A 22,380-nucleotide genomic window follows, 5' to 3' on the forward strand; every position below is an offset into this window, starting at 1 on the left:
CAGTCAGTCAGTCAGTCAGTCAGTCAGTGCAAATATTGGTCGCCCAGTTGATCATTTTTGTAAAAACGAACAATAGGTATAAAGCTTTTTCTAAAAGTTAGTTTTTCGGTTTCTTCATCATTTTCCGATGTTTACTACCGTCTTCACTATCTAATTTGCAGGTGCACCACAAAATTGAATCGGTATTCTTCTTAATATCACTTATCGTGGATGTACCTACACCATAGTTATCAGCTGAATTACGACCGGTTTCTTCTTTTTTTAATGAATCATGTGATTAATGGAAAATGAATAAGCTTTTTTTAATAGATATAGCGAGCAAACGAGCAGGCGGGTCACCTGATGTTAAGTGATTACCGCCGCCCATGAACATTTGCAGCACCAGAGGAACCGCCGATGCGTTGCCGGCCTTTTAGGAATTTGTTGGTCCGCCCCTTGAATAACCCCATGTTATAATCTAGTGGGAACACCGCCGATGGGAGTTGGTTCCACAGTTAGCTTCAAAAAAATGGGTTTACCTTAGGCAATGTCTCAAGCATCATATCGATCATGGCAGCTGAGCCGTATTCCTTCCAGGCGTCTGCTTTCTTGGTCATTTGCTCTGCATCTGCAGCCGCCTTCGCTTTAATAGCGAACGCCTCTGCCTGTACACAAATAACATTTTGAGCTACTGATAAACCTGAGCAGCCCATGTCTAATAACAAACAACACAGTACAGTACGCGACAGAAAATAATGTACATCGGCCTTTAAAATGAAATTTCGGCTTTGTAGAGCGTTGTCTCTGTCACTCATACCTATATGACGTTTTGTCGGTCTCAACGACAAAGACAATGCTCAACAAATAAATAAACCTTTAGAAGAAGATAGCGGATTTGTAGAGACAAATCCGCTATCTTCTTCTAAAGGTTTATTTATTTGTTTTGGAAATTATTTACCTTATTTAGATTATTTAGATTTTATTAATATTTATATTATTTGTAAAAACTAAAAATATTGAACGGCAGTAAGATTCCTAATAAATAAAATTAATCGTTTTAGATGCGGCTGGATGAGGAAGGCTGAGGACAGGATGTAGGCAAAACGCAAGGCATGCACTCACAAACTGATACGATGGTGACGATCGTTTTGGCATAGCTACCTAGTATAGACTGACGGCCTCAAGAAGGTGCCAGAAAGTGGACAGATGAGTGAGGCGGAGGACTGTGTTTGGTGGCGCACTCTGGAAAGGGCGTATGTCCACCGCTGGACAACGGATAGAATGGTGTGGACAACTTACCTCACCGCGAACCTTGACGGCCTCAGCTTCGGCCTCTGCCTCGAGTACTGTCTTCAGTCTGTGCGCTTCAGCCAGCTTCTCGAGCTTGAACTTTTCTGCCTCCGCAGGTCTGCAGATGTAATACTTATATATTAGGTATAATACTTCTTTCATATAATCCATACTTCCATACTAATATTATAAATGTGAAAGTGTGTCTGTCTGTCTGCTAGCTTTTCACAGTTCATCCGTTTAACCGATTTTGATGAAATTTAGTAAAGAGATAGCTTGCATCCCGGGGCAGGACATAGGCTACTTTTAACTCCGCAAAATCAAAGAGTTCCCACAGGATTTTTAAAAACCTAAATCCACGCGGTCGAAGTCGCGGGCTATTATACTATATAATCGCTAGCTGTTAGTTATCACATGATCAGGTTGATTTCAGGAGGAATGTTAAAGCGAAACGAAATCAAACTCTGGCTGGATGCTATTTACTGACTTTAATAATACATTCACGAGTACCCGTGTTGACATTATTATCAGTTCCTACCTACTGATTACCCTGCAATTTTCTCCCCTTTTTGAATACAACATAACGTTGTTATTAAAACTCTTAATTGTATTTTTGTAGGGTATTTGTTTACGAGAGTCAGTTAAGAATGACATTTTGGTCGCAGGATACGTTCAGTATCCTATGTCCGTTAGTTGAGTGAGACCGATGACGTGCGGTTTCTTACTTCCCTATTAGCTTGTCTTCCTGAGCAGGGTATGAATGTGGTCATCCCCGAATTCAGAGATAACACCAATGAAATCGAAAGACGTCGAGCAAAATAAGGTCTTAACCCTCTCTCTCAATTTTAATTAAAAGCCTCAATAGCTTAACTGGTAAAGGAGTGGACTGAAAACCGAAAGGTCGACGGTTCAAACCCCGCCCGTTGCACTATTGTCGTACCTACTCCTAGCACAAGCCTGACGCTTAGTTGGAGAGGAAAGGGGAATATTAGTCATTTAACATGGCTAATATTCTTTCATTTAAAAAAAAAAACAGTTGTTCCCTCAAATATTTTTAGTTACCTGCGTATGGTCGCCTCGAGTTCTTTCTCTCGCCGCTGCACCTCCCACTTCTGCACGTTGATCTCTTGAGAACGCTCCACCACAGCGATTTGCATCTGTTCCTCCTTGATGCGCTGTTTGGTCTTCGCTGCTTGCAACTCGTACGCCATCTCTGCTTCGGCCTGGATAATAATATTAACCTATTAGACGATGCCCGCGACTTTGTACGCGTGGCTTAAGGTTTTTTAAATTCCCGTGGGAACTCTTTAATTTTACGGGATAAAAAGTAGACTATGTCCATCTCAGAGATTCAAGCTAAGAAGATTACTCTCCCTTCAGGCTACAAATGTAAGGGGATAGAGAAATGTGTTTGTGCACATATACATAATATTATAAGATAGCAGATAACTAATCTCTTTAAAGGCTGATGGCTAAAACTCCGTCGATTTTTAAACGTCTTTCAAAAAAGAGGTTCCCAAATCAGCGGGCTTTTATCACAATCAATAGTTCCTGAATTCTTGTGGTTGATGAGAGCTGTACCTGCATCATCAAGGTTGAAGAGTTGGGACTTGGAGTTTAATCATAAAGCCGTTGCTTGGTATTTTGCGCTTTGTGGTGCAATAAAGAATATTCATACATACATACACAGGCGGGCAATAACCCTTCAGCAAGGAATTGGATCCAAAAATGTTTACCTTTTTAGTTTGCACTTCAACGTCGTACGCAGCCTTTTTCAGTTCGAAGTCCCTTTGCGCCTTGGCGATTTCCGTATCGTTGATGAATCTGGCCGCCATCCGCTGTTCCTCTGCCATGGCCTCCTTAATTGTTGCCTCGGCTTGCGCCTCTGCCTCGCCTATACGCGCGTCTCTCTTCACTTCCGCAGTGCGAGCCATACCCAGAGCTTTTAAATATCCCTATGAAACAAAAGATACAATTAGATATTATACCACGAACATGATCTCCACTAAGTAAGAGTTCTAGTCGAAACATCGAACGACACTACCGGCAATGATATAAATCAATCCGTTTCGAAATTCCGGTAGATAATTTTGTAATATAAGACCACATATATATCTCATATCTATATATATATAAATGGAAAAGCTGACTGGCTGACTGACTGACTGATCTATCAACGCACAGCTCAAGGACGGATCGGGCGGAAATTTGGCACGCAGATAGCTATTATGACGAAGACACCCGCTAAGGATTTTTGAAAATTCAACCCCTAAGGGGATAAAATAGGGTTTTTGAAAGTCCACGCGGACGAAGTCGCGAGCATAAGGTAGTCCTACTTCTAAAAAGAGATGCCATGAACCGTTATAACGCATTGCCTAAATTCCGGCCGGAATTTCGCACGTATGAAAAAGCTGACAGTATACTTAAGTGGCGAGATTATAAGAATCGTACGTAATCGTAGATTGGCCCGATGCAAGTCTCCAATATTAAATATGATCAAGTTTGATTATTTTTTTGCTAAATGCCATAAGTTTGGAGAAAAGAGAAATTAAAACCCCAATGGATTTTTAGTATTTTGTTCAGGAATTTTAACTTGATCGCATTTAATGTTGGATCGAAACGCGTTCGTTTACTTACTTCTACTTCGTATCAATGTGCACTAAAACGTATCGTCGAGATACCCTCATATTTCATTCAAACTATCTACAAGTTTAGTGAAACAAGCTGACATTTAAACGATCATGTTTTATATATAACACTCACTAACATAACACACTCGTATTATCATATCATATTAAATACACATGTTTATCACAAATCGTGTGCCATTATAAATACACAATACATTCTTGAACGAATGAAGAACAGCTTATATTATTAAACACGGAAAACAGAAAACTATCAAATGCAGCTTTTAAATCAATTCAATAAAAGGAAAAGAACTATGTTCAATGAACGTTAAATTGTAATCGAAAAAATAAAAGTACGCTAAGAACGACTAAAGCGAAAGCATACATCTACTCATATTATGTATGAATAAATGCTACGACCAAACCAGAGCGCACTGAAAGTTGCGGGAATCAACTACTCCCAGGATTGTTTAATCATTACTTCCACCTTTATCAGAATATCCCTAACTACTCGCCTTGTAGGTCCTCATTAATTTATTATTTTCCATTCTTAAAAATAAAGAATTACATTTGAGCAGTTATTTTTTTTGTCGTCGATTCTAAAACAGCTCTCTTGCCTTTGAAATAGAATAACAAGATATTCTTATAATATTACAAAATCACATTCAGCCCCATTTTGGTATAGGTTTCACAAAAAGGGGAGAATAAGGTCTTACGGATGTACTCAAAGTCGCTAATCGTTACTTAAGATTGAGTTAAAACGAGACAGATTTATGTGAGAGATTAAACTTAAGTAACGATTAAGCGACTCTGAGTACGGCTGTTAGTCGCGGAAAGTATTTTTTCCCGGAATACCATGCGATGACGGCAACTGGAGGCAGAAGAAGAACCGGGAGAATGAAGAACTGCTGGTCGAACCCAAAATAATTAGAGAATAAATTTACGTGACTCCGCTGGTGCCTTTGTAAGACAACTAGAAAGGATGGGAGAGGACCGTGCAGTAAGAAGAATGAAGAGCAAAATTGGATTGTCCAATAGGGGAACTCTCTATAAGATGCCCCAGGTATCGTTAAGTGGAAGAAGCGTGCAAAGACCTGCTAGCCCCCGGAAAAGCCGACTGACGTGAAGTGTCTAAAATCCACTTTATGTCGCTGAGCCAGCAAATTAAAAATCACAAAGTGCGTCAAAAAAAATTAAAAAAACAAAAGTGCTTTTATATAATTACTGTGAATTAATAGATTTTTTATTCCAAAAACTTTCAGTGCAGCCACCCTTTTAAATTTCTGATTACACTTTATAGATAAAAATGTAACTACTTTCTACAAGTAAAAACGGGATGAAATGTAACTTATCAGTATTTAGACTACGAGTACGTGAATAAGCCTTCCATGTCTTAAAAATAAACCACTCTGAGCAATGAGTGTGACTGAATATTTTCGAGATCACCTTGAAGAAAGAAACATATTTTGTTTTATATTATGTCAACTTGATAAGAATTGATACTATAATAACGAGATATAATAATTTTATCATGTCTTTTATCAGAGACAGGCCATTTTCATTTAGCTTTTGTATCAGAGGCGGGAGATTTATCCTAAACCTTACCGATAACTTTATTTAATTCTACGTTATATTATTGAAAAGGCTCACAAAACAGGTTGTAACTATAAGTTATTTTAATATAAAACAATAGGGTCAAATCCTTAATCGGTGTATATAAAATTAATGAATACATATATTATGCATTAAACAAGATGACATAGAATTTGTAAAATGTATAACCGAAACCAGTTTTGTTATCTGATCTAACTAATTGTATTATATGTGATGCATTTTGTTGAACTATTTGGCCATACATTTACAAGAACCATACAGCAAACATAGAAGGCACGTATTCAAGATGACCTTAAAAAGTAATTGACGTTCTAGTATTCGGCCATTTGTGGTTTAATCATATCAAACGACCGCAATGTGACATAATTATGTAGGTATATACTAGCTGACCCGGCGAACTTCGTACCGCCTAGCAGTCGATTCTTTATTTATTTTCCACAGACAATTTTTGACTAATGTTACCATCGTATAAATATTGACAAATATTGACATTAATATTAATACGATATTAACGTCACTCAATTGTTTTGCCTTCCCGGAACCCCTCCACTAACACTTAAACTTTATGGTATGGTATTAACGTTCAAATTGACTTTTAAGTATTATTACGAATTTTTTGTATGGGAATATAGAAAAGTGTTGTTTTTAGACTTTTTCAGGCAATTTTTTAAATTTTTTTCTCCGTAAGAACCATCTTCGCACTTCAAGGAATATTATAAAAAAGAATTAGCAAAATCGGTTCAGCTGTTCTCGAGACTTGCGCTTAGCAACACATTCAGCGATTCATTTTTATATATAGAGATAAAATAAATATGTATAGTCGACCATAATATGATAAGCGGTGATAGCCTAGTGATTAAGACGTCGCATAGGCCTCCTAGTTCGGGGGCTCTGGGGTTCGATCCTAGCTGGTACGCACCTCTAACTTTTCGGAGTTATGTGCGTTTCAATATATTAAATATCATTTGCCTTAACGTCGAACATAAACGTCGTGAGAAAACCTGCATGCTTGCGAGTTCTCCATAATATTCACAAGGGTGTATGAAGTCTATACCAATCCGCACTTGGCCAGTGTGGTAGACTATGGCCAAAAGCCTTCTCTGAGAGGCGACCCATACCTACGCATGTCAGTAGTGAGCCGGCAATAGGTTGATCATGATGATGACGATGACTATAGAATTGCTTTACCATTTTTGACAACAACTTTCAATAAATGAAAATTTCACTAGGGAAGCATTAGGCTTTTATAATAAAATTCATATATGTAGGTCTTATGTAGGGTCTTATTAAAGCGAAAAACGACAATGTAGTTTTATGATGTGTAAACGACATTCAACCTAGGGGTACTAAAGTAATTTTATAGTCGATGTTACGTTCATTGTTTTTGAACATCCTATTATAGGTAGATATTGAACCGTATTCATAGTTTCCGTAAAAGGGTAGAATAGAAATATAATATTTGTTCATAGGAAACCGCGAATTGAATATACCGTGACTCTTTCCACGTGGATTCAAGTATTTTTTTAATCCCACGTTAATTCTTTGTTTCCGCGAAATAAAAAGTATAGGTACCTACTTAGTTGTTTTTGTATATGAGGCGGATAGAAGAAACAAACAAACAAAATTCCGAATTCATATAATATTAGTATGGATTGAGGCCATGACGTCATGGTTCATTCAACCCCTCCCTACCCTCGACATAGATCACGGCAGGCAATGTAGCCCGCCCTGCCTACTTTATCGTACGTATTTTATGGTCGGCCCCGAAGTTTTGACGCAGTTTGTATTGATCTACAGGGATCTGGCTGATGTCATCAAATATCTGTTATCAACAACAGTACCTACATTAAATAGCGCTGAGTGCTTTTAATGACACATTTAATGTTTTCTCATCTAATAAAGCATATGGTAAATAAATTGTAAATGCATCTTTTTTCAGCATATTACATAACCAGATGATGCCCGCGATTTCGTCTGCGTGGTTAAAAATCCCGTGAGAACTACTTGATTTTCCAGGATAACAAGTAGCTTATATCCTAGTCCGGGATGCAAGCTATCCCTGTACCAAATAAATAATGCCCGTAACTACATACGTGATTTTTTTTTTAAATCTTGTGGGAGCTCTGTGAAACCAAAGATCTCAAGATTAAAAGTCTGTATTCATCCCCGGGCTGCAAGCCTAAACCAAAAAGATGGATGCTCTCAATATTTCAACGAAGATTTCGGTTTTCAAAAATCCTGTGGGAACATTTTCCTTTTCTAATACGAAAAGTACACCCTTGTCCAGGATGTAAGCTATCTCTGTACCAAATTTCGTCATAATCGGTTAAACGGTTGAACCATGAAAAGCTGGCAGCAGACAGACAGTCAGACGCACTTCCGCATTTATAACATTAGTATGCAGGAGCTTAACAATGCTAGGATAGCCACATATATGAGCTAGTCTTAAATGATGGATCCACAAGCTGTGCTACAGTTTAATGAAGGTGAAAAAAACGTGATCCTTATAAAGCATTGTTTGTTTGTCAACACAAAAAATGAGTAAATTATTTACATACCTTAGCTCCCTGACAAAATAGAAAATTATTTTCAAATAATTATTGTAATTATCAAAAACATCTAACGTGATAACCAAATGTATGTAGTAAACTTTTTACTTTATACGTTTTTAATAATAGGCTACTTGACTCATATCTAATTTCGCCCAATAAATGATTATTTATTATAGTATTTTGCTTAAGACAACGAAATATATCAATAACAATTATTAAAGACGCAGGATGGATATATAAATCCAATTTAAAAAAATACAGTTTTTATTTTTCTTTGAAACGCAGAAAACGCTGTCAGCCATGATGTGACGTCATTCAATATGTAAACAAAGAAATGTCATCCCTATGTCACGCGTGGACTAACGTAGTATCCATATATAAAATTTAAAGTCCTGACTGACTAACTTATATATCAACGCACAGCCTAAACATCTAGACAGCTGGTCCTAGATACATGAAATTTGGTGGGTGTGTTCTTTGTAGGTAAAGAGAAGGTATCCACTAGGAAAGGATTTTTTGAAATTCCACCCCTGAGTGGGTTAAATGGGGGTTTGAAATTTATGAAGTCCACGCGGGCGAAGTCACGAGCATAAGCTAGTTTTTATATATTTCTAAAAACTCATAGTATACGTAAAAAATTATCGTTTTCTCTTTATAAATTGAATAAGTTATTAAGTAAGACTTACAACAAAGTGATCTTTGCAAAAATAAATTTGGGTTGCAGTCGTTAGTCATGTAGGATCCCTTTAAGCAAGTCTTCGCGTGTTACGTATATTTATTTCACTGGGCACTCTAATCCACAACTTTCCTGTGGTCTTTATCGATGCGTTTTTTTACATTCTCGGATGATACAATAACGATAATTACTATATTTTTCATGTAAACTAGTATAGAAGTCATGTTTATTAAACTTTGGGAGGTTATGCTGTTGTTTACAAATGCATGACGTCAGAGCACAGATAATCTATCGGCCAAACATGGCCGACAGTGTTTTCACCTGTCTAAGAAAAAAATATTTTTAAATTAAAGTTTTACGGTTTTTAGGGCGCAAAAAAATATAGTGTTAATTTTTTTGATCTAATAGGACAAATATTAGCCATTTAAGACCTACTTAAAAAAAGTGTCAACTAGCCTATTAATCGTATATTATGGCACCCTAATTACATATTAAGATAAATAAAGCATGCATGTAACAAAAAAAAATTATAAATAAAACATTATAAACTGTTTTTATATTGATAAACATACAACATAAACATGATAGAAAAGATGCCCCAAATTTAATTTTATGACTTTCATATATTATAAATCTATTAATGAACCTCATTTTTTATCGCTATCAGAATAGAAAATTTTGAGTAAGATATAATGTCATCAACCAAATATCTTCATTAGCTCAATGATAATAATATTTTGGCAATTTTTCAAACAATAATCATAAGTTAAACGCATTAACTTTAACTCCTCACGCGCCATTTTAACTTTATGTGTCAAAAGTGCAATTTTAGTCGTTATTTTAGAGGTGAACCCACAGATATGTCCAGATTTGCAACTAGCGTGGCCCACTCAGTCCCTCTCGCTCAAGCAGATTTTCTTACTTGTGAAATGTCATTTCTTCTACACTTCACGTTGTTTGTCAAATACTCACGTACAAATACATTTTGACAAACAAACAAAAGTGGCCACGGTGATATGGACAAAACATAATCATTTTGTCACATTCTAACAAGAGCTTAAATGCATTTAGCTATCTCGCTCTAACAGTAAGTGTCACAATAGGGCTACTTCTAATAGTCCTTGTTCTGAGGGTGAACCGTACTTTTGACATGACAGTTGCCCAAAGAGTTAAAGTGCGCGTGAGGAGTTACTTTGTACGGACTATACCATTTTTGGCTCAATTTTAGACGTAATGTCTTTTCATTTTCCTTCATAATATTTAATCAACAAAAGCGCGATTAGTGATCATTTTATTTTTTACATAGGTGCCTTCCAAAGTTAAGTTTGGGTCGCCTTATAAGAGGTTGAATTTTAATGTAAGCTAATAATAAAATATACGACAGGATGATATAGATAAAATTTTATGAAAAATGATACATGATAAAGTACACTTACCTCTTCATCTCTAATATCCTTGAGTGTGTACGAAACAACGGTGATTCCCATATTTATCAGATCACTTGAAGCCACTTCAAATACCTTGAATGGATAAAAACTAATAATAATAATATATACGTATACCTAAAAGACTTGTCCTAACTGACTGACTGATCTATCAACGCACAGCCATGTAAACTGGAATTTGGGCTATAATTTTTTTATAGACTAGCGCTTGGCCACAATCAGACCTGCTGTCAGAAGTGATGATGCAGCCTAAGATGCAGCGTGCTTGCCTACAAGATTCACTCTTGACTTGACAGTATATATTACAGAGGCAATTCTGAGCAGACGAAATTGCAGACAACAATAATAATTACTTAAATATTAAAGATCAACAATGGATTAAATAAAATGAAACCATACCTTTTTGGAGAAAATCTTCCGATCTTTATATATTTCCTCCACAGTCATAGACCCCATAATAGCACGCTGGTGACCTTCGAGAGTCACAAGGGCTATATGTTGGATCTCCTGCTCAGACTTGCCGAGAAACTGCTCGCAAGCTGAGAGCAACATCTCAGCATTTTGACCTTGGATCTTTACCTAAAAATAGATTACAATTAATAAGACTAATTAATGTTGTAAAACACAAAGCAGTAATGAACTTATTAATAATGCAATCAAAAATATTTATTATCATCATCATCATCATTAACCGATAGACGTCCACTGCAGGACATATATAGTATAGATGACAATCGGGGAGGGAACGCCCCGCACACCCCCGCACTAACTCAATGGGGGCGAGCGTGGGTGACGTGCAGGTGTACGGGGCGTCCCCCCGACTGCCATTGCCATCTCGACCTGTCGCAGACTAAGTATACGTATCTTGTGAAGATTTTCACACGTCACAGTCTTGCCTTACCTGAATCAAGCTTCCTGCGGCTCGTTTGATTGACCTTAAGTATCAATTTCAACTTCATGTCATCTCTGAGAAAAAGGTCTGTTACACATGGACAGATAAGACAGACAGCAAAGTAATTTTATAAGGGTTCCGTTTTTAATACAAATCCATATAAGACGACTTAAACAATGTGTTAAGTTTTATCGAAATGGGTTCAGTATAAAGGGAAAATTAATAGACACAGTCACAGACTAACTAGAATTTGAGGAAGACAAAGTTGAAAGAAAGAGGAGCTTACTTATAATAAAAATTAATGGATGAATTACATATTATTTTATTTATCAATCAGTCCTATACAGTGTATCTGATAAATAATTATAATTTTATTATAACATAAAACCATCTCAGAATAAATTATTATAATATTATGATCGATTGTTCTTCAAGGAATGATTGGGTCAAAATTTGACTACTCATACTCTGAATGCTCATTGTTCCATAAGGAAAAACACAGTTGTCGGTTACACATTTAGAAGAGAAATTGTGCTTTATTACCCAACTATAGAGTGGATTTTACTTTGATCACAGCTTCGCTAACTCAATTTATGCTTGTCTCTATGGATAACTAGAAGTATGGCTTAATCAGTCACTTTAGCTGGTAAGGATACTACATATTACTGTTGTTCAGTCTATAAACTTATAAAGCAGACACACAAGGTTCATTTGAAATCGGACAGTCTGCCTATTTACTGTTATCTTTTAAATTAAAATTAAATTAAATTATTATTTATTGATCAAACATAGGTACACTTAAACATACTTACTTACGGGAACTAATACATAAAATACATAATAACAAACCAATTTGTTAAGTAGGTAGGTATACAGAAAAATTGACTGTCCCTAAGCTAGGTATACACCTGTTTTAGGCGACAGCACTCTCCTTAAAATTGATGGCTCATTTTATATATCTGGAGTGACTAATGTAATATATCCGGTATAATTTTTATTGAGAATTATTCTGAGAGTGACATGACTATGACTAATACTCCTAGGCAAAGGGGGCATAACTTTTAATAAAAGAAATGTAATACTAATAAGTAATTCACCATTAAAGCGAGAGTGATATTTACTTTCTTAAAATGCACTTAAATCAGAAAAGTTAGAGGTGCATGCCCATAATCAAATCCCCAACCTCCCGAATAGGAGGCGGATGTCAAAGAAAAACATCGTGAGGAAGCCTGCATGCCTGAGAGTTCTCAAAGGTGTGTGAAGTCCACCAATCCGCACTTGGCAAGCGTGGTGGTCTATGGTGGTCGTGGTGGTCCAAACCGTCCTCATACTGAGTACAGTTACCCGTGCTCTGTAGTAAGCCGGCTATGGGTTGATCATGATGATGATGACTAATAAGTCAACCATATTTGTTTTTCTGTTATATATATATATATATATATATTTAAATACCAATAAAACACATAAGTTAGTCTTTGACTGCACTCTCATGGTAAGCCCATATTTCTAATCGGTTTCTACACTGTGTTAAGCCTGAACACTAATTTGCTTAACCACCTGTCTTGCTGGTAGCTAGCTACGGCTGAAGACTTTCACCAGACCATACTAGAGACATTTTATAAACTCCCAAGCTGCTCCAGCCTGAAATTGAACCTGAGACTTCCCTTATAAGACCTGAAGGTCATCTCTCTCTCCAGTCGTTCCTTCATTGCTTAAGATTGTGAGCCTGGCTAACTTCCCTTGACTGGATTATCTGTTTCTACCGGCTTCTGTTGGTGGCCATTTTCACTATGTGATAAAATCCACACCTGCTGGATCCCTTTAACTGGTCTGACCACCTAGGTGGTGAGTTGGTGAGTGGCCTCGCTCTTTTGCCGTCTGTATTGCCCGTCACTATTAGCTTTTCTAAACTGTTATCCCCCTGCCGTATGATGTGGCCGAAATATGAGAGCAGTCGTTGGTAACATATGAATTATGAAGGTCATTTAAATGTGTAAAATGAGTTTCATGTAAACATACCTGTGCAATGCCAGTGACAGATATGGGTACACCCTGGCTTGTATAGACTGTAGGAGATTCAACCTGCAGTGTCATAGTATTGAGAGATATCCGTTGGACACGTTGCACAGCAGGCCACACAAATGCCCTGCCACCAGGCACAAGGAGAGGTTTCGAGTAGCAGCATCCTGTGTAAAAATATTCACTTCTCTATTGACTCGTTTTCAAATTGATAAAAAGATAATACCTAATCTGTTAGACTTTCAACTATGACTGTTCTACATCTAGTAGTATTATAGCATATTATACAGTTGAAGACTATGTAAATGATAAGAAAGCTTGGATTTGATTCGCTCTAGCAATGCACAGGGCTGCAATTGCTTGTACAGTATGGTATAATAATATAAATTGATGACTTGAAAAGAGCAACCGCCGAGTTTCTTGCTGGTTCTTCTCGGTAGGAACGGCATTCCGAACCAGTGGTAAATTAAACTAGTTAACGATTCAAAAGCACTTGTAATAAGTCCACTTGAATAAAATAAATTCTATTCTATTCTATTCTGTGTTACTTTTTAATTATTTAAGAAGGGACTTGTTTTTGCAATGATTGATTAATTTAACCTGGTAACTTTTTGTTTTTCTACAAAAACCTTGGTGGACGAGTCTGATTCTCACTTTGCTAATTTTTTTCAAAATATTCTGTTGGAATATAACAAAATCCTTCAGTGCACCCGAAAGGTGCTCTAGGAAAATTTTCTCCAGATTTCAAATCTTTAGGTTTAGCAGTTAGAGTTGTATGTCAGTCACAGTAATGTTTTATATGCATTTAATCTAAGTAATAAGTAGCCACAACAGTAAAATTACTATCTAGTATTTATTTCTATTAGCTAATTTTCAATAATTTTAAAATGTAATATTATTTCATTATATCATTTGCTTCTTACGTTCAGTTTTCCTATTCTATAGATTAGGTGTCTATAGAATAGGAAATCTATAAAATGTGTTGAATAAATAAACCATCCCCGTTAAAAGCTTTAAATGATGTTGATTACTAGGAAGGAATCTACTAAGCAAATAGTTAGTAGACACACAAACTTAACTGCTATTTAGATTCCCTGCTTACATAATGAGCATTAGTTAGGTAAATTACGTTAAAGCTAAACAAAAGATGAAAAATAAGAAAACACAGACTGTAATAGGTCAGTCAGTTATTTCAGTCAAAAATGCGGCGAGGTTAGAAAGCAGTCAAAAGATATCGCAGTCCATATTCTATACAACCATCGCAAGCGCCACTAATACAGATTGTTCTTAATAAAGTCCTTACTTAGTTCATAGCACTAATTAATTTCGTTCGCCTTAATAATTACTGTGGCACATAAGCAAAGAGTAAAGACGACTTACCCGATACTACAAGCGCCTCATTTGGCCCACAAGTAACGAAACCCCAGGTCATCTTCGCTATTTTTTTGGCAAATCAAATAGCTAAATAAATTCTATTTAAATCAAACTAATGAAACTACAAAACACCTTAAACTTAAAAATCAAAACAAAAATCGGCTTCTGAGGGAATGATAGAGGTATCAAAGTCAAAGACACGAGCGTAGTATCCTCTATTAATCTGTGGACACGAGCAACAAGCATAGAGAATATAGAATCAAAATGATAATGATGCATATACACGGTTCATGTAAGAGGCCCCGTAAACATTCAAGCATGTTTGTCATACGTTTTTTGACGTTTTGTTTGATGACGTCATCAAACACAAGAGCACGGTGCAAATACCATTCAAACAGGTCTGCCAAACAGGCTTGTCAAACTCGTTTGTCACTTTCGACGCAGAACCCAGAAAGGGATACCTACTGCACTGAGCATAGGGGCTGAGTGATGAGCACCGTGGACAAAGGATTTGTACGGGAGCGGTGTGTAGGCTCAACCGTACCAAAGGGAGATCTCCCACCGAGAACGCGTAGTAAGCAGTGAAGAGAGCGTTGTAGCGTGAAGGTGTGTTAGGAGAATTGGATACTAACATCGTGCCCCATTGCCGAGCTACATCCGTCTTACAGGCCTCGATGTTGATTGCTGGAGGAGACGTCGGCTTGAGGTGCGTGATCCAAAGGTATATGGCGGCGGTGTGATCACGTTGGCTGTTGCAGTTGTGTGCGATCCTCTTCGATTACGTTGGCTGTTGTAGGTGCGATCACTCTTGATCATGTCAGCTGTTGTAGTGTGCGACCATTTTGCGTTGGCTGTTGCGGTGTGCGATCACGTCTGGGTCACCAATGTACGGGAGCGGTGTGCAAACTCGACCGTACCAAAGGGAGATCTCCCACCGAGCGGTTGGTTGTGCTCGGTAGCGCCAGCTGGGCCGATGGTTGTGTCTTGAAACTTCTATATATAGTCCAGATTGCAGAAAGCTCCGTTAGTGCGAGTACTGTCGGCGGTACATTTGTTCGGGACTACGTCATGAAATGTCATCAATTGAATAGCGCCATCTAGTTTCTACTGTGGAAACCACCACAGATTTCTTGCATTAACTTTTTATTTATTTTTAATAAAGAAAACTTTAACAATGTGTTTAAAAAAAAAAGGAGACGTTGGGCACGAGAATGGTTAAAACGGCAAGATATATTCACACATGAAAATTTACTGATAGAAATACGGAGCTAAAATGAACAAACATAGCCGTACACCGTCAAGCATGAGACCGTCAATAAAATTTGCCAAAAGACAAACATGCTTGTCCGTCTGCGGGGCATCTAAGTCGTGCCGGTGCGACTTGAGTGTTCCGAGTTGAGTTAACGCCTTTTTTCACGATCCATTATTCTCTTGCCGTTGGTGTCTGGTGGTACAATGAAAAATTAAAGTGAATACTTCAGTCAGTCAGTCACGTCAGTCAGTCACGTTTTCATTTTATATATTTAGATAAAGTTCAATATCCGTGAAAAGTTAGGGCATTCGACTAGATCTTTTACAGAAGCTAAAACTTTGTTGGCCAATTTATTTATTTTCATGTTCTCCAATAAGGCTCGATATTTGAAACTTGGGAACATCATTTTGCAGAGTGCAATTATCTGCTTGTAGCATATGGTATCGAAATCTGCCTGTTTCTTCTTTGCTGCTTCATACCTGAGGACAAGAACAATATTCATTATTTAGGTACTTATCTCTGTCTGGCTTATATTTCTTCATGCTAAAGGTCGTGCTTTCATAATGGTAAGGGTTTTTTTGAGATACTAATGCAGTGGACTCCTAGCTGACTTGACTAATGTTCGATGAGTACCCACTACCCACAGAGTAAAGTGGTACCTTTAATATTATGGTTAAAAACTAGCCAATTGCGAGTCAGACTCGCGCACCGAAGGTTCCGTACTACAGTCGTATTTTTCCGACATTTTGCACGATAAATGAAAACTCATATGTGAAAACTATTACACATAAAAATAATTAAAAATCTGTTTAGAATGTACAGCTATAGCCCTAATTCATATGATACCCCACTTGGTAAGTATATTAATCTTACTTTCAAAGATGAAAACACTAATTATTTGTTCATGAACACATTTTAATTTTTAACCGACTTCCAAATAGGTGGTCGGAAGTTCGTGCCTGGGATCGAACCTCCAACCTCCATTAGAAAGCAAACATCCTAACCATTAGGCTGTCACTATATATATACTGTATAATATAGCTTGATGAATATGAAAACCAGCCCCAGAATAGGAAAACAAAAAAAAACTTGTAAATGTTTATCATAAAGGTATGATTCCGAACCACGCTGCATGCAGCAGTGCTGCCGCAACAGTGCTGTCGCGGCACTACTGGTTTCCCATACAATCTCTATAAGCTTATATGAGATTACATTCCGAGCTGGGCAGCAGCTAATGTCGCGGCAGCAATGTAGCGTAACATTGCTGCCTAGCTGGGAATGTAATCTCATATAAGCTTATAGAGATTGTATCTGGACCAGTAGTGCCACGACAGCACTGTGACAGCTGGTGACAGCACTGTTGCGGCAGCACTGCTGCGTGCAGCGTGGTTCGGAATCATACCTTAATTAGAAAAATATCTTACACAGCATTCTTGGCGAGCTTCGTGAGTAGTTCAGTCTTCTTCAGCAGGTTCAAGGCGTTGCATATAGCAGCGGCGGCTGCTACCGATGAAGGGTAGACGTTCAGGGTCTCGTATACCACGAGACCCGCCATGTATGAGAGTGTGGCTGCTGTCTCAATTTCCACGAAGTTATTAGGGTCGCAAACCCAAGACAAATAGGTAATGAAATCCTGTGCCACTACTGGTTGGATCGGAAAGGCCTGTAAAATAAAGCACGATTAAGCTAGTATGTCTATCAAAAGTAGCTTATGCCTACACATCCTAGCCTATATTTTTCTGTGTTCCTTATATAGTTCATGTCAGCACTCAGCAACTTAAAGGCAATACAATTTATGATTTGTGTTCAATATTTATGTATAAACTTTGCGGACGCAATGATACTGGCACACTTCACAGAGCGCACATGATAGACATAAAAAATACATTGACATTGTCACTAATAATATAAAAGAAAATATATAATATGTAGCATATGTAGTCTATTCGGTCGGGGAAAATTAGTAAAAGCATTGTTGGAAAACTATTGCGGTTGAAGCTGGTGAAACAGTGCGGCACCAGCAAGAGCAGAAGACTTCAACAATTGCGGGTTTGGGTGAGTTTAGGATATAAGTCATATATACGTAGTTTATAATATTGCCATATAACGACGGCAACCATACCCTGCTATCAGCAGCTGCGTGCTGATAGCAGCCAGCAAGCGGAAAGCTGCAAAGCTTAAACAATTTGATTTGATTTGATTTCTATGTCCGTCCCCGGGATGCAAGCTATCTCTGTATGAAATTTCGTCAAAATTGGTTAAACGTGCGGCTCGTGAATATATACACACTTTAGTAGTTATAACTAGCTGATGCCCGCGGTTTCGCCCGCGTGGATTTAGGTTTCTAAAAATCCCGTGAGAACTTTTGATTTTACAGGACAAAAAGTAGCCTCCATAGTAGCCCGTCCTCGGGATGCAAATACATTTAAACAAATGATCCTTTAAAAATCCCGTGGGATCACCACGATTTGAATGCAATTCCTTACAGCATCAGGGTTGAGGAGGTGGGTTATCGAGTTCAAAAAGGCTTTACTTGGTAGGTACCTCCAATTTCAATTTATAACAGAGTTTCAAAATCCCATCGGCTTAGGTGGTCAAGTCCACTGCACCATCAGGATTGAGGAGTTGGAATCCTATTTGTTTATGGAATAATGTGGCAAAGTTTCTCTGTCGATTAAAAAAGAACAACGCAAATCGGTTCAGTAATCTCGGAGATTTCGATGTATATAGGTAGAAAAACACAACTCCTCCCTTTTTGAAAGTCGGTTAAAAAAGTAACCTATGTTACTCCCTGGTTAATCCTCTACTTGTCTGTGAAAGTCCCATCAATATAGGTTCAGCCGTTCCAAAGGTTAGCCCGTTCAAACAGACAGACATATAGACAGAGAAAAAATTTAAAAACGTTTGATTCAGTAATGTTACAGTTAAAATAACCATTTGACCCTTATGAGGTACTTATTTCGAAATTACAGACAGACACTTCAATTGTATTTATTAGTAGGTAGTAGGTATAACATGATAATGGAATCAAATATGATCTTACCAATTTACTCAAAACAGCTTTCTCCGCAAATTTCAAATGCTTAGCACTGTAGGCATTACCACCAATTCTGACCAGCTTTTTGGCAGAAACGAAATGCCTGTGGTGTAATTTCGACGCTATCCAATAGCTAGCGGCAGCAACCAATTGCAACTTGTTTACATCGATTTCAGCAACCGAGATTAGGTTATCAAAATACCATGCTGCCGTTTGCACTGCTGCAGGATTTCCTCTCGGGCCCTGGATATGAAGATAATTATGTGGAGTAAGTATAAAAAACCGGCCAAGTGCGAGTCAGGCTCGCGCAACGAGGGTTCCGTACTACAGTCGTATTTTTTCAACATTTTGCACGATACTTCATAAACAATGATGCATATAAAAATAAATAAAAATCTGTTTTAGAATGTACAGGTGAAGACCTTTCATATGATACCCCACTTGATATAGTTATCTTACTTTGAAAATTGAAAATACCAATTATTAGTTCATGACCACAATTTAGTTAGTAGTAGTTTTTTTTTGAGTGATGTAACCACAATTTCACGAATTTCAAATTTTTCCCCGAATGTCAGCTATTAAGACCTACCTACCTGCCAAATTTCATGATTCTAGGTCAACAGGAAGTACTCTGTAGGTTTCTTGACAGACCGACAGACAGACAGACAACAAAGTGATCCTATAAGAGTTCCGTTTTTCCTTTTGAGGAACGGAACCCTAAAAATACAAACAGACTTTAATTTTTACTATCATCATCTGAACACATCGCTGGTGCACTACTGAGCACCGGTCACTTCTCAGAAAGAGAAGGATTTGGCCATAATCCACCACGCTAGCCCAGTGCGGATTGGCAGGCACCATACACCGTTGAGAACTTTATGGAGCACTCTCAGGCATGCAGGTTTCCTCAAGATGTTTTCCTTCACCGTTAAAGCAAGTCATACTAGTGGCAAGTCAAGATATATTTAGACTCGATCAACGACGTACACAGATCTAATACCTAGATCATATGCAACTAGCGTGGCCCATACATTCCCTCTCGTTCAAGCAAAGGTACTTACTTACTTGTGAAATGTTATTCCTTCTATTTTACGAGTACGTTCCCTTCGGCTATTGCAGTCTACTTAGTATACTACAATCTACCATTGTACAATAACTTCAAAAAGAAAAATTGTATTCAATTTTCAAAATAAATCAATTGTTTTTAAAAATACTTGAGTCAACATAACCTCACTTAACGTATTTGTCAAGATCTCACGCATCTTGACAAACAAAAAAAGTGGCCACGGTGGTAAGGACAAAAAAAACGATCATTCGTCACGTTCAAGCTAAGAGGGCTACTGGGGCTACTTCTACAGGTAGACGTAGGTACTTACGTTGACTTTCACCAGCCAATTCATTATACCAGCGCGTTTTGAGGTGCTTATATTTGGCACTTTTGGAGTTTCCTCTCTCTTAATCAGGTAATCAAACAATTCTGGTCCGTAGTCTTGATTGTAACTTGAAGCATAGGAGTTAACCACTGTAAGAAATTAAAAAGTATACTAAAAAATATCCGGGAGACCACGCAAAATTTTATACCACTTTTTTGGCGTGACTAGCTTATGCCCGCGACTTCGTCTGCGTAGACCGTATAAATTTTTACCCCCTATTTTTGCCCTTAGGGATTGAATTTTCAAAAATCCTCTTTTAACGGATGTCTACATCATAATAACTCTGCACGCCAAATTTCAGCCTGATCCGTCTAGTAGTTCCAGCTGAGCATTGATAGATCAGTCAGTAAATCAGTCAGTTTTACCTTTTATATATTTAGACTAGCAGCTGCCCGTGACATCCGCGTAAAATTTCTAGTTTCTCACGAGATTAGAAACTTTCCTGCTGCAAAAGGCCTCACTCACCTACTCACTCAGTCTCGCCTTAAAGTACTTAACACAGAATACCTAAAAACCCAATTTTTTCGACTTCGACTTTCGACTTCGACCCAAAGACTTTCATATAACCTTCCAGCCTCCATTTCACCCCTTTAGGGTAGGGATTTCTCAAAACCTTTTGTTAAGAAAGAACGTACCTTTAAAATTAAACTTTCCCAAACAAAGTTTCCTCTCCTATTTTACCATCCTCAAGGCGGAATTTTAAAAAAGGACATACAGATTTTTATTTTTAAAGGAGAAACCAACAATCAAATACACTTTCGCTAATATGGGTAGGAATAAGTAATAATAGGCACTTACCTAAATCATCAGGTTGAGATTTACTGTCAAAACGATCAGTAAAAACTAGTCTACGCCTGTGTTTTTCGTCTCCTTTGTCATCATTCGCGGCTGAGGAAATACCTTTCAGGTCCCGACCATGTGGTCTCTTTAGACTTCTTTTTATATTTCTTTTTCCGGACAGTTTTGGGGGCGATTTCAATCTAGGAGCCACAACCTTATCATCAGGTTGAGATTTACTGTCAAAACGATCAGTAAAAACTAGTCTACGCCTGTGTTTTTCGCCTCCTTTGTAATCATTCGCGGCTGAGGAAATACCTTTCAGGTCCCGACCATGTGGTCTCTTTAGACTTCTTTTTATATTTCTTTTTCCGGACAGTTTTGGAGGCGATTTCAATCTAGGAGCCACAACCTCACGACTTCTTCTTAAAACTTTTTTGTCCTTCTTATAATTTAAATTATTTGTTTCCGAGTTCATATTTTCTTTACAAACAGTTTCCAATGGCTGACGTGGATTATTTTCATTTTTCTTAACCCGATTTCTCTTTAGTGTAAATTCCGATCTAGGTGGTAATGGATTCACGGGGAACCGTAATATGATTGGGCCTACTTTTTTTTCAGACATTTTAGAAACTGCACAATAATTTAATGACGACGACCAGCGTTGCCGATTTCTTCGAACAAAGAGTTAATATGACACGTTTCTTTTGCACTGGTACCTACATGAACCTTTTAGAAATTTTATTTTATTAATACCCTCTCTGTGAAAAATATAGTTCTAAGCTGCGTTGCCACGATCAAAGTAATTTACTCGAATGCTTCTATCGTGACAAGTAGCAAGTTGGCAACCCGAGCGCATTTAGTCAATGAGTAGGTACCTAGAATCATCTTATTAACACAAAATAATGTTCAATGGAAATCTGTGTGATCTAACATCTTTACGTTTTGTGAATGAACAGATTAATACGAATAAAGCTAGCACGTAGGTATACTTACGTGTTTTTTTAATTCAGATACAAGTAAGCCCTTGACTGCAATCTCACTGGTAAAGTGATCATGCACACTTAGATGGAAGTGGTATGGCAGTTTTTATTAAACTCATACCCCTTTGGTTTCTACACAGCATCGTAATAGAACGCTAAATCGCCTGGCGACACGGCTTTGCCGGTAGGGTGGTAACTAGCTACGGCCGAAGCCTTCCACCAGACCAGCCCCCCAAATGTGTAAGAATAACCATTTCATGGCAATCGTCAAGAAATTCTGCCATTTGATTGGTTGATTCGCTGTTTACATTTTATCACAGCACAGCACAGCACAGCACAGCACTCGTGACTTGTGCTCACTACTAAGTTTAAGACTCTTTTGAGAAGGGTCAGGTCACCATGTTGGTCAAGTGCATACTTCACACAT

At 37.7% G+C, this 22,380-nt stretch overlaps 2 protein-coding genes and 1 long non-coding RNA gene across 6 annotated transcripts in view; all 3 read right to left on the reverse strand.

Moving 5' to 3' along the window:
- Flo1 (flotillin-1) overlaps positions 1-14,677 on the reverse strand; it is a 37,114-nt gene extending 22,437 nt beyond the window's left edge. For all 4 annotated transcript variants that reach the window (XM_034983240.2, XM_069509090.1, XM_034983239.2 and 1 more), the window contains exons 1-8: positions 14,478-14,677; positions 13,098-13,264; positions 10,586-10,765; positions 10,178-10,261; positions 3,006-3,224; positions 2,332-2,492; positions 1,279-1,387; positions 519-644 (exon numbers count right to left, since the gene is read on the reverse strand). In XM_034983240.2, the coding sequence (XP_034839131.1) occupies positions 519-644; positions 1,279-1,387; positions 2,332-2,492; positions 3,006-3,224; positions 10,178-10,261; positions 10,586-10,765; positions 13,098-13,264; positions 14,478-14,529 (1,098 nt within the window). In that variant the 5' untranslated portion in view covers positions 14,530-14,677. The remainder of the gene's footprint in view (positions 1-518; positions 645-1,278; positions 1,388-2,331; positions 2,493-3,005; positions 3,225-10,177; positions 10,262-10,585; positions 10,766-13,097; positions 13,265-14,477) is intronic.
- Positions 1-22,380, reverse strand: part of LOC138404586 (uncharacterized) — a 172,165-nt gene that overhangs the window by 22,437 nt on the left and 127,348 nt on the right. The gene's annotated exons all lie outside the window — the stretch shown is intronic.
- Positions 15,594-21,688, reverse strand: LOC138404580 (G2/mitotic-specific cyclin-A-like). Its single transcript, XM_069509087.1, has 5 exons — positions 20,992-21,688; positions 20,137-20,282; positions 18,767-19,003; positions 17,148-17,386; positions 15,594-16,202 (listed from the first exon to the last, which is right to left on the reverse strand). Exons 1-5 carry the CDS (start codon positions 21,593-21,595, stop codon positions 15,995-15,997), a joined length of 1,434 nt encoding a protein of 477 aa, XP_069365188.1. The 5' UTR covers positions 21,596-21,688; the 3' UTR covers positions 15,594-15,994.

Source organism: Maniola hyperantus, chromosome Z (assembly GCF_902806685.2).
Source record: "Maniola hyperantus chromosome Z, iAphHyp1.2, whole genome shotgun sequence".
Classification (NCBI taxonomy): Eukaryota; Metazoa; Arthropoda; class Insecta; order Lepidoptera; family Nymphalidae; genus Maniola; species Maniola hyperantus.